The sequence below is a fragment of the Tupaia chinensis genome, unplaced genomic scaffold, assembly GCF_000334495.1.
Source record: "Tupaia chinensis unplaced genomic scaffold, TupChi_1.0 Scaffold000115_1, whole genome shotgun sequence".
Taxonomy (NCBI): Eukaryota; Metazoa; Chordata; class Mammalia; order Scandentia; family Tupaiidae; genus Tupaia; species Tupaia belangeri.
Genome location: NW_006159579.1, coordinates 5,609,338 through 5,625,573, shown reverse-complemented (window position 1 = coordinate 5,625,573; position 16,236 = coordinate 5,609,338). Strand labels below are relative to the sequence as shown.

The 16,236-nt window shown below is 51.3% G+C and overlaps 1 protein-coding gene across 1 annotated transcript in view; it reads left to right on the top strand.

The window, feature by feature from the left end:
- The window catches only part of TGM2 (transglutaminase 2), a 34,331-nt gene extending 28,395 nt beyond the window's left edge, over positions 1-5,936 (top strand). The window contains exons 11-13 of the mRNA XM_006144125.2: positions 3,465-3,625; positions 4,661-4,797; positions 5,533-5,936. Coding sequence (XP_006144187.1) covers positions 3,465-3,625; positions 4,661-4,797; positions 5,533-5,683 — 449 coding nt within the window. The 3' untranslated portion in view covers positions 5,684-5,936. The remainder of the gene's footprint in view (positions 1-3,464; positions 3,626-4,660; positions 4,798-5,532) is intronic.
- The last annotated feature ends 10,300 nt before the right edge of the window (positions 5,937-16,236 follow it).

Below are 16,236 nucleotides of genomic sequence, written 5' to 3'. Positions count from 1 at the left end.
TAAGACTTCCTTGTCCTTTTTTTTTTTTTTTTAAACTTGAGCCCCCCCCCCCCATAGGCCCTCCTGGAGCTGGATCCCCAAGGCAGAGCCCCCAGGCAGGCTCAGGCCCTCAGGGCCCAGAACCTCTCAGCGCCAGGGCAGAGGCCCCAGCACTGTTAAAAGACATATTCTGAAGCCTGCCAGCCCTCTGAGTGCTTTCTCGGCCACCTTCTAAATGTACAGCCGTGGGCAAGGCGAGCATGTTCTCTGAGCCCCGAGTTGTACTCACCCACTCAACGGGACAGTAGCATGCCCACCTGATGGGCAGCTGTGAGGGCTGAGGGAGAAGGTGTGAGCTCAGGAAACACCTGGAAGGTGCAGAGCAGTGTCAGGAAGTAGTGGGGTCTTCACTCCTCACTGAGCGGAAGTGTGGAGAGGCATGAGAAAACTGAGAAGCCTGTGGACCTTTTCCTAACACCTGCTCTGCCAGATGCTCATGTTGGCTCTGGCTTGGTGGTTCCGGAGCCCCTGCCATCTTGGCAGTGTGGAGAGGACCCGTGCTCTCACCACTGCATCCAGGTCCCAAGAGTCAGGGGCCGGGGCTCCATCCCTCAGGCGTGTGGGGCAGTCAGGCTGGCCAAGCCCCAGTTCCTGCAGTCTGCCGGCCGCTGTGGCCTCCTGGGTATTTCTCTTTCTCATCCCAGCTGCAGCCTCCCTGCAAAGGCTGGCTCCCCTTTACAGACCCTCGCAGTCCCCTAGTTTGACGCATACCCGCATACCCGTCAGCTCCTTTCCGTGTTCAGACTGCTCCCTGGGAAATGGTGTCTTTCCTGGAATGTGTGGCATGAGGTAAACTCCAGGCCTGGTCGGAGATGCCAAAGTCTCTTCCTCCAGGGCCTCTGTTGAGTCACCCTTGCCTCCAGATAGGATTGGGGTGTCTGCCGCCTTCTCCGCAGTGACTTCAGCCACGCCTGTCGGTGCTTCTCATCACCCTGAGATGTGCTCACAACAGGGAAGTCGCCCCGACTGGAGACCCTCACGGGGCACAGCCTATGGGAGAGGGCTAAGCTGGCAGAGGTGCTACCCTCTGGCTGGAAGGTGGAGCTAGCCCAAGATGCCCTCCCGGGCCCCCCGCAAAGGCCAAGTTCCCAAGCCCAACCTGAGATAAGCCCCCACACTCTGGCTGAGTTGCTTGTTATTCTCTGCTGATAAGATCAGGGGGCAGCGGGAGCGGGGGAATTCCATGTACCCTGGACAGGAAGCCAGGCCCCGACAGCTGAACAGAGTCCAGCGGACCCACCCCGCCTCCTTGTTCTGCTGTGCTTCTCTCCCTCCCCTTCCGGTCCCCACCTTTGTCTCTCTCCCCCCTCGCCCCTTCAGGTGGGGCCCTGGAATGCAGCCAATGTGGCCTCTGTGACCATCCCCAGCACACCTTCTAGAACAGGGTAAAACATCAAAGGAATGATTTCCTCTGCCCCGAGGCACAGGCTGTGGCAACTGGCCTGTGAGCAGCAGCTGTCAGAGGTCAGGTCTTGCCCCGGCCTGGGTCCCCTGGAAAGTGAGCAGTTGGGACCACATCACCCTCCTGGAGGAGTGTTTGCTTTCTTTCCTCTGGAGTGGGTCAGAGTTTCCACTCCGCTCCACCAGGTCCTGACCTAGTAATTTTCACTCTCTTTTGTGGTTTTTGGCACACAAGTTTGGTTTGCTTCCCCAGATCACCTCATCTGGTCAGAGATTGGAACAGATTGCCCCGGGAATGAGGGGCTAGAGATCGGATGGGCCGGTGCGGCATTTTCCAGAGTGGACTGTGGAGCACCAGTGTGCACAGGCAGGGCCTGGACCGCGGATCACACAGTGGAGAGTGACCGGCATCCTGGGCTCCATCAGGCCTTTAGAGGCCCCTGTGGAGGGTCTCCACAGAGGCTATGGGTCTTTGGCATCCCTAACCCTTGCTCATCTCCCTCTTCAATAGTTAACTTCCTGTCTCAAACTCAGAATCCCCTGCAGGCAACAGTGTCCAGCCAGAACTGAAGAAGCATGGCTTTGTTTGCTTGCTATTCTTACCAGTCACCTTCTGTTTTGGAAAAAAAAACAAACAAAAAAACCTAGTTTGCGACAAATAATGATGAAACGTTTCCCTAAGCAAGAAAGGGTTAAAAATATAAAGTGAGGCAACTTAGAGAAAAAAAAAAGAGCAAATAATGAGGACACACACAGGTGGGTGGAAAGTCATGAATGGCTGGGGTTCCGGAAACCATGAATGGCTGGTGTACTAGGAGGAGGGAGGGAACAGAAACAGAAGAGGCCACAGCATCGTGGTTGTCATGGCGCTGGCGCCTGCCTGGGGGTGGTGAGCGCCAGGGCCTGGCTGAGCACTCAGGAGCCCAGGACCAGTCCTCCAGAGCTGAGAGGGGAGGCCTAGGCAGCAAAATGGACTTGCCTGGGGGTCTCTGGGAGCAAGTAGCAAGGAGGGACGCCCACAGGTCTGAGGATTCCGTCCTGCTCTCCTTTTACGGCTGCTTCCTGCCTCCTACAGAAGCCAGCACCTCAGGTCTCAGTGTCGCCATCGGAAACATGGGGCTAAAAACCACGCTTCACTACTCTGCACCGGGAGAGCTTGGTCCTGCCAGCATCTGTCTCACCTCCTCATCACTGTGTGGTTTTTATTCTGAAATGACCTCGGGTCTTAGCTCTGCCCAGCAGAGGCCAGATGACCTAGGGAACAGAGAGGGGAAGTCATCATCTCAGAATCACAGACCCAGAGGCCAGGTCTCTGCTATGAGCACTTCCTGGCGTAGGTGTTCCTCCATCTGTAAGATGGGTACAGCCCACCGAGCGCACGCAGGCACGTGAGCTCGTGTCCATGAGAGGCACTCCTCGGTGAGTGCAGGTGACGCTGCTGGGCTCTCGATCTGGATTGTGGTTCAGATGCCTGCATGGTGCATACCGGCTCTGTGACCTGGAGCCGTGCAACTTCACCTGCTGAGCCTGTTTCCTGATCTGTGAGTTGGGCAATAACAATAAAATGATCCTTCTAGGGGGTGTCTTGCAGGTGGAGGAGAGCGTTGTGTGCAACACGTGCCTGGCACAGGGCCGATGTCAGCTCCGACCTCCCATGATGCAGCGGCAGCACCAAGGTGTGCCAGGCACAGTGTGACAACACTCACCCACAGCCTGTGGGTGCCTTCACTGCACGACTGCAAAAGCCGAGGTCCTAGGGGGTGGATAGACTTACTCAGTGTCACCAGGCGACAGGGAAGAGGCAGGATTAGAACCCAGGCCTGTCAGAACTCAAACACTTCTCCCAGGCTGTTATGCCTCTGCTCCCAGCTCCTTCCTAGGATCCCTGGAAGCTACCCAGCCATTCCCTGGCTGTGTGACCTCAGGCACATTCATTTCCCTCTCTGAGCCTGTGGAGTGGCAAGAGGAGAGGCAGGAGCGATGGCACAGCCGTCAAGAGTGCCACCTGCTCTCCCCGTCCACAGAGAAGAGCATCCCTCTGCGCATCCTCTATGAGAAGTACCGCGACTGCCTGACGGAGTCGAACCTCATCAAGGTGCGGGGCCTCCTCATCGAGCCGGCCACCAACAGCTACCTGCTGGCCGAGCGGGACCTCTACCTGGAGAATCCAGAAATCAAGATCCGGGTAAGGTGCAGGCCAGGATCCCAGGGCGGCCCAGTGCTGGGACAAGGACACACCTACATCCTGGCATCCTCGAGACCTTTGACACCTCAGAGGCCCTCAAATCCCAGCCTTGTGATGCCCAGAGAACTTGGGACCTGTGCCTTTAGGGACAACTTCTAGATCCCAGAGTGGTAAGGTCTTGGAACTTAGGGATCTGAGACTCATTTTAAAGAAAACACTAAACTCCCAAGTCTGGACCCCCTTAGGACTCCCCAGGCCCTGGGTTATACTGATGGGATGGGGAGAGGCAGAGCCAAGGGCAGACTCTGGAGCCTGATAGCCTGGTTTGTGCCAGGGAGGCCCTGGGCACGTTCCCTCGCCCCCGTGCACCTCAGTTTATTCATGTGTGTGATGGGATTAATATGAGCACTTAGGGGTGTTGTAGGATTAAAAGTAAATCCTCAGAAAACACATAAAATAATACCCAGCACGTTGGCAGGCTCAGTAAAATCCAACCATTCTTGCTGCCATCATTCTCATCAAAGAAATGCGCTCAGAGGAGCAGCAGGCCCAGAATCCGCAGATGCAGCAGTTACATGTACACGCCAAACAGCCGAGGAGAGGCAGTGGGATGTGAGGCAGACGTCCTCCTGGGGCCGTGCACCTAGCAGCTCGGTTAATCTTCACAAGAACCTGGTCAGGCATCTCTGTCCTGTGAAGAACAAGGTTCAGAGAGGGTAGGGACCTCCCCAGGGTCACACAGTGAGGGAAAGGCAGAGACCGTCCTGGCTCCAAATACTGATTTTCCACTCCAAACCCTCGAACAGGTGTGCTTTGCATACCCCCTGGGTCACAGGGAGCCTCACTGCGGCTCCTTGAAAGAGACCTGAGCAGCCCTCAGTTGTTGATGTTTTCCAGATAAGGGCACTGAGGCACTGAGGCGGAGCCAGGCATGGCTTCGTTCAGTGAGCCAAATTATAGCAAATGCAGAGGGGCCCGGTCTGTCCTGACTGTCCCCCATGCTGCCCCTGACACCTGTCCCACGCCCTCTTTCAGATCCTGGGGGAGCCCAAGCAGAATCGCAAGCTGGCGGCTGAGGTATCCCTGCAGAACCCACTCACTGTGCCGCTGCTGGGCTGCATCTTCACCGTGGAGGGGGCTGGCCTGACGGAGAAGCAGAAGGCCGTGGAGATGTAAGTCCAGATTGCTCAGCTTCGGAACCTGGGGAAGGGTGGCAGATGCCAAGGGGGGCTGGTGCTGCCCTCGGGCATCAACCTCCGGCCCCTACCCTCCTCTCACTTCCCACACTCACCCGCATGCTATGTCCAGACACTCTCAAACACTCCCACACCCTCATTACCCACGCTGCGTGAGCTGTGTTCCACACACGTCTTCACAAAGCTGAACACTGGCACTGTCCGTTGCTGGGCCCACCTCTGCACACACGGGCCCTTAAATAAATGGGGTTCCTGGGCAGATGCATGTGTGAGTGTATCCTCGTGGAGATGTGTCTACACGTGGACATACAGACATGCAAGCACACACTTGTTTTATACTTTTTTACTGGGATGTACACCATGCATGTACAGTTCCACCATTTTTACCACCGGAACATACTCATTCTTATCCCCATGGGCTCCATCCACTTCCGTGCACATAGGGGCATGCGTGCACCCATGCTCACACAAACACACACACACACACACACACACGCACACGCATGCTGTACTCTGGGAGGGCAAATCATCCACGTCCCCAGAGGGCAGCGTGCGACCCATTTTATTATCGCTGGCATTAGCTCTGGGCTCACAGAGGCTCTGTGTGACATTCTCAAAGTCCCTGGTAGTCATGTAACACCCTGGCCTGAACCCACTGTGGGGCACCAGGCCTGGGGCCCCTCTGCTCACCCTCTCCTGTTTTCTCTGTAGCCCTGACCCTGTGGAGGCGGGAGAGGTAGCCAAGGTGAGGGTGGACCTGATGCCACGCCATGTAGGCCTCAACAAGCTGGTGGTGAACTTCGAGAGCGACAAGCTGAAGTCTGTGAAGGGCTACCGGAATGTCATCATTGGCCCCTCCTAAGGGACTCCCGTGCCCAGCCCCACCTCAGCCTGCTGAGGGCCTCCAACATGACCCCCAAACATTATTCCAAGCCAGTGAGCAAAATTTGCCCCTTCTTGGGCCCGAGACCCCAGGACAGGGCTGGGCTGCTTGTAGGAGCTCTTCAGAATTGAATGTATTTCTGACCCATCTTGTCCCCCGAGCCCAGCTCCCCACCACCCTTCTTAGCTGTGAGGAATGTTCTGTGCCACCACGGTGGGAGCCCTGACCTTGGCTGTCTTGTCCCCCGAGCCCAGCTCCCCACCACCCCTCTTAGCTGTGAGGAATGTTCTGTGCCACCATGCTGTGAGCCCTGACCTTGGCTAGCCAGGTAGGGTGAGAGAGGAGGGACTCACACCTATCCAGCCTGGATGTCATTTGGAAAGCCATCGGCCTCCCGCCATATTGTCTAGTCCACTCCTAGCCCCCTCGAGCTGGCAAAAGAGGGGTGGTGCACCTGTTCCTGGGCCAAGGAAGCTCCCTGGAGTGTGCTGCGTACCTCTTCCCCAGCTGCACCCAGGCCTCCAGGGACCTTGAGAGAGCCAGAGCCACGTGGAATGGGGATAGGCCAGGCCCACACTCCGGTCCACATCCCACCAGTCCTAATCCGGCAGTCCCCACGCTCCTCCTCAGTGTGAGGCACCTCCTTTATGCAGCATGGCTCCCGTGCTCTCTGGTGCTCACGAGGCTGCTGACCCACTTCATTGCCATGAAAACTGTAGAGTGGAGGCTGTTTTCTGGATGAAGAGACAGTGAGGGGCTGCGACCTGCTCTGCCTCGGGACTGGTGGTTATCTACAAGGCTGGGTGATGTGAAGCCCGAGAACAGAGCCCGAGCCTTCCGACTCTGAGTCCAGCACTCCATTTATGACACCAGCCCTGACCTGAGAATGTCAGAGAGGCCATTTGGGACCTGATCAAAGAGGGCCCAGTTGGGGTGAGGAAGTTTGGAGGGTACTGAAGGCTGGAGGTCAGGCCCCAAGTCTGGCCAGGCACTGCTTCTCCCTCTCTGGGCCCTGGTTTCCATTGGTCGGAGGAGTGACTGAACTGGCTCCTCTCTGAGGTCCTCCTGGTTCTACGCCCTGATGCCTTGTACATAACCACAAGGTCCACTCCCTGCTCCGCGAAGCCCCAGGCCACAGCCCATGACCCCATCTTGCATTTAGCCCTGTCCTGATTCCTGCTTGTGCCCTGGAACCCCCCTTCAGATCCCAGTTCTAAGAGGGAAGAGCTCCGGGTGCCTCTGCCCACCCCGTGCCTGTCCACCGCGGTGCCTAGACTTCACCAGAGCCTTAGCTGCCCAGGCTGGCGCCCCACCTGCCCCTTCTTTGCAGGTCCACAGTCCCCAAACACAGCCTTGCTCCTGAGTAACTGGGGGACCCATGAGTCATCATCTCTGATTTTATCCCCAGCTCTCTACATGACTGGGCCTCCCTCAGGCTGGAAGGGGGTGGGAGAGGATCCTTTGTGGGGGGGGGGAGTCGTAGCCTCTACAGCCCCCCAAAATACCAGGGAGGGACTTGGGGCAAATCACGCTGATGCAGTAGAACTTTCTGCTTTGCACAATGAAGAATTACAAGATGAGCCGACATGTATATGTTCTGTATAAACATAGCTCTATTTCTCGATGGTTTTTATAAAAGCTTTTAGGTTCCAAGCAAACAATAGATGTGTTTTTGAACCACAAGGAGCAAGTATTGAAATAAAAGAGTTTATTTTTCACATTCAAATGAGGCTTCGTCTGGTCCCTTCTGCAAGCTTTTCTAGCTTTTCGGGTGGGTGGGTGAGCTCACTCACACCTGGACCAGACACCTCCTGCCTCAGCCCCTCCCCAGGTTTAAATGTTACTGGTATTCAAGACTCTACATGGCCTAGTTCCATTACCACCAACAAACCACGTTTGGACCACAGCAAACTTCCTGTATCCCCCAAACACCCTACACAGCCTCTTGGCGTTTGCATGCATAGCTCCCTGAGCCTGGAGTGCTCTTCTTCTTCCTTACCCACTTGGCAAACTCCTATTCATCTTGTAATAGTTAACACCAAAGTCACCTCTTCTGTGAGGACTTCCCTGATTTCTGTCCAAGTCCCAAGAGTTCTAGAGTATGAACTGACTCAAATATCAGTGAATTCTACACTGGCATAGCTGTCCTCTCCCCCATTCTACCTGAATCCTGAAGGGCAGGGACCAATATGAAGAGACTTCAAAAATCGGAAGAAAAATGGAATTAAAAGAAAAAAATGTCTCTAAGAGGGAAGAGCTTTATGTCTCAACAAAAGCTCCATCAACTTCAAGACAATTTTGTAAGGGACAGCACCAACCATTGAGTCTATCCCTCAAGAACTGTAGATTCTGGGAATTTGAGTCAATGCAGTCTTTTTTACATTATTAAAAAAAAAAAATGGGTGCCCTTTAAAGTTTTTGGTTTTGTTTTATAGATCTTTGCCCATAGGGTGTCTGTACTCACTGGAAAGACAGTGAGAGGGAAAGTGAGAAATCACTCTCTGTGAGGGGTGGCCATGCCACAAACCTTTCCATTCTCCTCCTCGGATGTTTGTCACTCACACACACGTGCCCTGTGTGAGTTTCAAGCTGTTGGATTAGGTACTTATACCATGGTCGACCACATGAGAGTCCAGCACCTTAACCACCATGCACTTGCTGGCCCTTAAAGATTACTATTATTTTTTTAAGATTAGAAAATAAAGTCAGAGCCCAAATTGGGACTCGTTAGGTGATGAAACACTTACAAAATTGCCCTTAGTTCATGAATGGAATGAGCCGGAGTATTGTCCTGGTGGAGAAGGACTCTCTAATGAAATTTTCTTGGGTATTTTTCTGCTTAAGCTTCTGCCAACTTTCTCAAAACACTCTCACAATAAGCAGATGTTATTGTTCTTTGGCCCTCCAGAAAGTCAAGCAAAAATGCCTGTTGCCGTGACCTTTGCTGCTGACCAGTCCCCTTTGCTTTAGCAACCACTTCCACCACTGGTAGCCAATGCTCTGATTGTGTTTGTCTTCAGGATCATACTGGTACGGCCAAGTGTCCCCTCCTGTTACAATTCTTTAAAGAAATTCTAGGATCTTGGGACCAGCAGATGGTATAGAGGTTACATCACTGGACACCCGCATAGTTGACTGGGGTTCGAGTCCTGAACCCCGTGGCTTAAAACTCACCCCAGGCATGTGTGCATGTATGCCCAAAATCCCGAGAGAAGAAGGGATTACGGCATGGCTATTCCCTCTGGGGAATGATTTCTCGCTTTCTGTCTCTCTGTTTCTTTTTGTCTCTCTGGCAAGCACATGTGTCTTAAAGCAATAATCTCTCAAAAAAAAAAAAAAAGAAAAAGAAAAAAGAGAAATACTGGGACCAGCAGTTGGTGTAATGGCTATGTCGCTGGACTCCCATGTAGTCGACCATGGTTCAAGTCCCAGACCCAGTGGCTTAAACTCATGCCGGGCACGTGTGCTTGTGTGCCTAAGATCCCAAGAGGAGAATGGAGAAGAAAGTATTGCAGCGTGGCCATCCCCCAGAGGGTGATTTCTTGCTTTCTATCTCTCTGTCTCTCTCTGTCTTTCTGGCGAGCGCACACACGCTATAGCAAAAAAAAAAAACAACAAAAACAAAACAAAACAAAAAAAAAACCTCTCCAAAAAAAGAAATACTAGGATCTTAATGCCACTTAAAATTTGTCATTGAAAGCTCTGATCTATTTGCAGCTGATCTGGGCACAATTATTTTGAAACCATCAAGCAAAAAGTTTACACAACTTTAATTTTTCAGTCAGAATTGTGTAAGCTGAACCAATTGAGATGTCTATGGTGTTGGCTGTTCCTGCTGTGAATCTTCGGTCCTCTTCAATTAGGGCACAAATGAGATGAATTATTTTCCTTGCAAATTGATGTGGCTGGTCTGAGCCGTGAGCATTATCAACATCATCTTGTCCCTTCTTAAAATAAGTTATCCATTTGCAAACTGCTGATTTCTTTGGGGCCATTGTCCCCATATGTTTTTCATAAAGCATCAATAATTTCACCATTCTTCTACACAAATCTCAACATGATTTTTTTTAAAAATTTAAATTATTTTCCTTGCAAATTGATGTGGCTGGTCTGAGCCGTGAGCATTATCAACATCATCTTGTCCCTTCTTAAAATAAGTTATCCATTTGCAAACTGCTGATTTCTTTGGGGCCATTGTCCCCATATGTTTTTCATAAAGCATCAATAATTTCACCATTCTTCTACACAAATCTCAACATGATTTTTTTTAAAAATTTACTAGAGGGTAATTTCACCATTCTTCTACACAAATCTCAACAAGATATTTTTTTTTAATTTACTAGAGGGTTCATGTGTTTGCTGGAGAGAGACAGAGAGAGAAAGAAGGGAAAACTGAGAAAGTATCACCCATGGGTGATGGCCAGACCTCAATCTCTTCACCTTTCAGGATTCGGGGCACATGTGCACATCTGCCCAGTATGTTTTTCAAGTCGGCAGGTCAGCCATGTGGGACCCAGCCACCCAACCACTGTACCACCAGTTGCCACCACCCCACCCCCCATATATTTGAGGTCTGTTCTTGCTTCAGTTTGATCAGAATCCACATAGCTCTGACAGGGGCTCTTTTCAAATGGATGTCTTATCCTTCTCAGTGCCTCAAACTAGGTCCTGTTCAGACATGTTACAACAAGTGACTTCAAGTTTATCTTGGTGCAAATTTTCTTTTTAATCTATGCACAATTTTTTCATAATACACATTTCTCTCGAATTTTTTGAAGACTCTCTCATACCTCCTGGGGCAGGCGGGGGTGGCTCAAGAAGTGTATCCATTAGTGACTGACTGGAAAGCAGAACCTACTTGGCTATTTTGGGTAGAGGGGGGTTCATGAGGAAAATTGGCTCCACAGGCATCCAAAGGGTAGGAGGAACAGAAGGAGAAGAGCATGGCCCAGAAAGCAGGAAGCAGCTGCACAGCCGTGGAGCTACACACACTACCCACCTGCTGGGGGCGCTGCCTTGCAGCCCTGGAACCAGTAGAGCTGCTGGAAAGTACACAGCCCGCACCTCCCATTCTCCTGCTTTCTCCTGCCTTTCCCAAGGCAGGTTTCTTCGAGAAACCAGCTGGCAAGGAGCTCTAGGAAATGTCATTTTCTGGTTTTCAGCTCCCTGAAAAACAGAGACGGTAAGGCAACTGTGGGGACAAAGTAGCTGGTCCCTACTGCCGTGCTCTCTGCTAAGAACACCCTTATTATCATCTCTACCTAAAGAACTCTTACTTGACCTTCAAAACCCTGCTCCAAAGAGGATTCTTCTGTGAAGCCTTTCTGATCCATAGCCAACCGCTTTGAAAGAAAGCTGTTTATAATACTAGGCAGCCTGGGTTAGAAATAACTGCCCCTGAAGCACCCCATGGCAGCGTCAGACCACACCCCTAGCAAGGGAGCCACAGGGCAGACTCAGGACTGCCAACTCTGCCTCCAAGGCCTGGCTGCCTTCTTCCTAAAAAGCAAGACCAGGGGCCAGCCAGTGGCATGGTAGTTATGTGGCTGGATCCCACATGGCTGACTGAGTGGGATGAATCCTGGAAACAGCAGCTTGAAAAGTATGCGGGGCACATGTGCAATGTGTGCTCAAAATCCAGAGAGGAAAACGGAGGAGAAGGCAGTGCAGTGTGGTCCTCTACCCTAGCGGGTGCTTTCACACTTCCCTTCTCACTCCATCACTTTCTTGTCTTTCTCTGGAGAGCACATGATCAAATGAAAAAGAAAATTAAAAAAGCAAGCAAGTCCAGGTCTGCTAAGGCTGGGCAGATTTAAGGGCCTCTCTGACCTGCCCTGAAGCCTGCCCCACCCTTGGGAACCTACCAGGCAGGAACCCAGGACAGAGACGGATTCTGAGCCTGCAGGTCACACAAGTTCATTTCACAGGCAGAGAAATGAGCCTGAGGTTTTGTTCCCTGAGCAGATGCGAGGGCTAAGCCTGGGCCCCTACAGTGCAGTGCTGGGCCCCCACTCTGGTGACTCCATGCTGCCAGGACCCCTCCAAGCTCAGCTCAGAGCCTGGTGCCAGGGACCTGGGCTCTGGATCGAAGCTGGTTCTGCCATGGATTCAGTGTGTCTTCAGGCAAGTTCTCAACTTCTCCGAGTCTCCACGTCCTCATCTGTGAGAAGGGATCTCCTGGCACTTTATCATCAAAGTGGCCAACATTTCCTACAGGCCAGGAACTTTTAGATGCATCAAGTTATTTACGCCTCCAATAACCTAATCAAGCTGTCCTCCCCAACCACCAATTTTATAGATAAACTGAGGTTTAGAGATGTCAAGTAAATTGCCCAAAGTCATACAGCTGGTAAGTTGCAGAGCTGGGACAGATCCCAGGTGGCCTGCCCTCCCCAGAGCAGGGCCTACCCTGGGAAAGACCCTGATTTCTACCTGCACGCCCCACCCCCCTCCACTACCACCATACTCCTGGGCTCTTGGGGCAGGGGCCTTCGAGTGAACACCCACAGCCCTCATAAAGTCAGGGTCTGATTGGGCCCATCCTCCCACCCCAAAAAGCTTTTTCCACTCCAGCTGCTCTTATTTACCTAGGATGCCTGCCAGCTCACCCCTCAGTCTCAAGCCAAGTCCAGAATAACAGAACACTGATGAAATCCGAGGGGGAAGGGAGAGTAGAGGGCCACACTGAGCCTTCTAGAAGCACATTTGCCTTGGGCCCAGGACAGGGTCAGCACATATACTCTCCCAGTCTCCCAGTGCCCTCCCTGACAGACCTAGACAGATGCACAGAGACATACACCAAGAACCCACGAAGCCCTGTATGTGATTCCAGGAGACAAAGCCCAAAGGGATCCATCCAAAGCAGAAGCGATGAAAAACTATGGTGCAGCCAGCCTTAAGAACACAGGCTCTACACAGACACACAGCAGCACCGTGAAATCTTACAGACCCAATGTTCAGCCAGAGAGCAGCCACGAAGGGCCAGAAATTCCATTCATGTTGAAGTTCGTGAGCAGGCAGCATAAAGCTCTGGGGTCAGACATCGGATCATGGGACAGACAGGAGAAGAGAATGAGAGACCTTCAGGGGACTGGGATGGCTTTGCTACTCTTCATCGGGCTGCTAGGTAAAAAGCATATTGAGCTTGTTGTGTATGTACCATAGCTGCTCATGTGTGTGGTGTACTTTGGCAGAGTTCGAGGGCTGATGTGGACTAGTGGTTAAGGGAGATGGACCCTCCATGGCCAGTCTACGGTATGGATCCTGGACTCGGCAGTCTGAAAAACCTGCTAGACCTGTGTGCCCCAAATCCCAAAGGGGTGGAGAAATGAAGGAGAAGGGTTCTGGGATAAGTGAGTCTCTCCCAGCCCCGTCAGCACTCCAAAGGCCTGAGAAAGTAAGAGTTAGACGGCAGAGCCCACAAACGTGCAGGTAGCGTAGGAGTTAGTGACTCTATCTCTAGGCATATGCACAAGAGAAATGAGAACACAGATCCAGACAAAAACCGTATGCATGGGCTGACCCTACCGACTATTGATCAAGGGAGCTGGATCCCACATAACGCACCACAGTTTGAGTCCCAGCTCCAGAGACTTGGAAAATGTGCTAGGTGCATGTATGCGCATTCCCAACATTCTGACGGGATAGAGAAATGGAGGAAAAGGGATTGTGGTGTGAACGTCCCCCTTTGGGGAGTGTTTCTTCCTTCTCCCTCCCCCACCCCCCGTCTCTTTTTGGCAAGTAAGCAAGTCCTCTGGCAATAAAAAACTGTGTACAAATGTTTACAGCGGCATTATTTATAGCAACCCAAAAGTGAAAACAACCCAAACATCGGCCAATTAGTGGATAAATAAAAAGCAGTGTATGCAACGACAGGAATGATACATACTACAAAAATAAAAACAGAAACAAAATTGGGTCATCGGAAAAGTCATGATGTCTCTTTCTATTTTCCTATTCAAAAATGTATCGAGACGTTTCCAAAGACCCGATAATTTAAAAATTAAAAGGAATAATACATACTATGACATGGATGAACCTGAAAATGGGATGCTCAGGGAAAGAAGTAAACAAAGAAACAAAGAAAGAATAAAATGGCCTCATTGTATTTGCATTCATACAAAACGTCCAGAGGAGGCACACAGAGAGAGACAGGAAGTAGACTGGAGAGAGACAGGAAGTAGACTGGTGGCTGTCTGGGGCTGGAGGGGTGGAGGGATGGGAAGCGGGGTGACTCTCTTTTCATTTTGTAGTTTTCGTTATAGGACACATGTACTCACCAGAGGGCCTATCCACTTGTTGGAGAAAGCCAAAAAGAGAGAGAAGGAAAGCAAGAAAGCACCTCCCACCCCGGGGCATGGTCACAGCCCAGTCCTGTCTCCTCAATCTTCCCCTCCGTTCTGTCTTCTCCCCTTCGTCTTGAACAAACGTAAGTGTCCACCGTGTGGTCAGTTCTCAGTGCTCCCTAAAAGCGGGGAGAGAGGGCCTGAGGCCAAGGGCGAGGCAGCCCACCAGGGAGTCCTGGGTGGTGTCCCTCCTCCCCACTGCGTGAGTTTGAGGAAGCCAGTCACCCTCTCCCAGCCTCTCACACTGAAGCCCGGTTGCTGCCCTGTTACCCAGCTGAGGGATGTGGTGACAGAAGGCAGCTGGCCCTGTAAGGAGCCGTAAAGGGCTGTAGACACGGGAGTCAGCCGGACTCTGACCACAAATCACAGAGATGAGGGTGGCAGTCGGGGCTCCTCTGTGTAACCAGTGCCTATCAGGATGTGTGGGGGGAGCTGGCCGCAGACTCCCAGTAAGAAGTGAGGATGGCCTGCATACAGGTGGGGGCTGTGGCGTCGTGACACCCAGAGGATTCGAGATACACAGAGAAGACAGATTCATTCATTCAACAGATCTTTTTTGTCCCTACGCCAGGTGCTCTGATGACAGGTCTGTCCTACAGAGTGTTCCAGCAGATTGCAGGCAATAAAGTGAGGTGTGGCAAGAAGGACAGCCCCGGGCTCAAATGACAGGCCATCCTGACAATCGACAGAGCCAGGTGCCGTGCATGCATGAGTGTGCAGGGGCCTCAGAACACCCTGTGAGCCAGAGATGGCAGCATCATCCCCACTCTACAGATGAGGAAACCGAGGCCCTGAGGCTACACAAAGGGCCCCAGGTCACACAGCAAGCAAATGGACTGAGACAATGTGAGTGTAAGATGAGGAAGTCAGGGAAGGCCTGCCTGGATGGGGACGGCCACTGTGGACCCTGCGAGCCTAAGGAGGAGTCAGCCAGTAAAGGGTTAAAGGTGGGCAGGGGAAACTGAGCTGGAGCCAGAGGAGTGAGTCAGGAAAAGGCCATTTCTTAGGAAGCTGAAGACGGAAACTTCTGGGAGATACTCAGGCTTCCGGGGCTTTCATTTCATGGGGCAACATACGGGGAACTAGAGGGCATGTAGTATTCCAGGTAGGGAGAGGAGCCGGGCTGCTGTCAGGAAGCATTTCAGTGTAACCGTTTCTGGGAAATAGCCTCAAAAAAAAAAAAAAAAAAGGGAATCTAAAGCTTAAAAGATTCCAGGACTTGTCATTTATTTTCTTTCCTTTGTTTTTTTTCCTTTTTTTGGAGGGGTTTTTGCTATAGGGCGCGTGCACTCACCAGAAAGACAGAGAGACACATAGAGACAGAAAGTGAGAAATCACCCTCAGGGAAGATGGCCACACTGCACTCCCTTCTCCTTCATTCTCCTCTCATGATCTTGGGCATGTACGCACACGTGCCTGGTGTGAGTTTAAGCCACCAGGTTTGGGACTTGAACCATGGTTGACTACATGGGAGTCCAGCGACACAGCCATTGCACCAACTACTTGTCCCTTACTTTCTTTTAAAAAGAAAAATTGCCAGAGGGCCCATGCACTCACTGAAGAGAAACAGAAAGAGAGAGAGAAAGTGCTCCCCATGCGGTATGTTCATGCCACAACCCCCTCTCTCTCTCTCTTTTTTTAATTATTTTTATTTTTATTATCATCATAATCTTCTTTTTATTACATTGGATTACATATAACTTTACAGTGTATTACATTGCTTTTTCAAAAGGGAATGCCATGCATGTCAGTCAATACAGAGACATTAATCTCCCCGTTCCAACATTCAATATCTTTTCTATGTTTTTCCCAATCATTATTATTATTATTCTAGTTATTTTTTAAAACAGTCAATCGCTATTTCTCATTTTGCTTGGAAAAAGACTTTACACATCATGAAGTACTTCTCAGACCTATCCAGTTGAGAATACTATACCTGTCCTCATCAACAGGTAATAAGCCATATCTGTTTCTCACTAACGTCCTGCCTCTCTATTGTTCACTTGCTATCTTTCTCTATCCTCTTCTCTTCACTTCCCCCATTCCACACTGTCCTATTCTCATTAAGTACCTTCACTGCTTTTATGTTAGCAGTAGTTTTAATTTGCTATAGGCATGTGTGCTCACCAGAGAGTGTTAAGAGACAGAAAGAGACAGGAAAAATGAGGAAGCAAGCTGCCAAGTCTT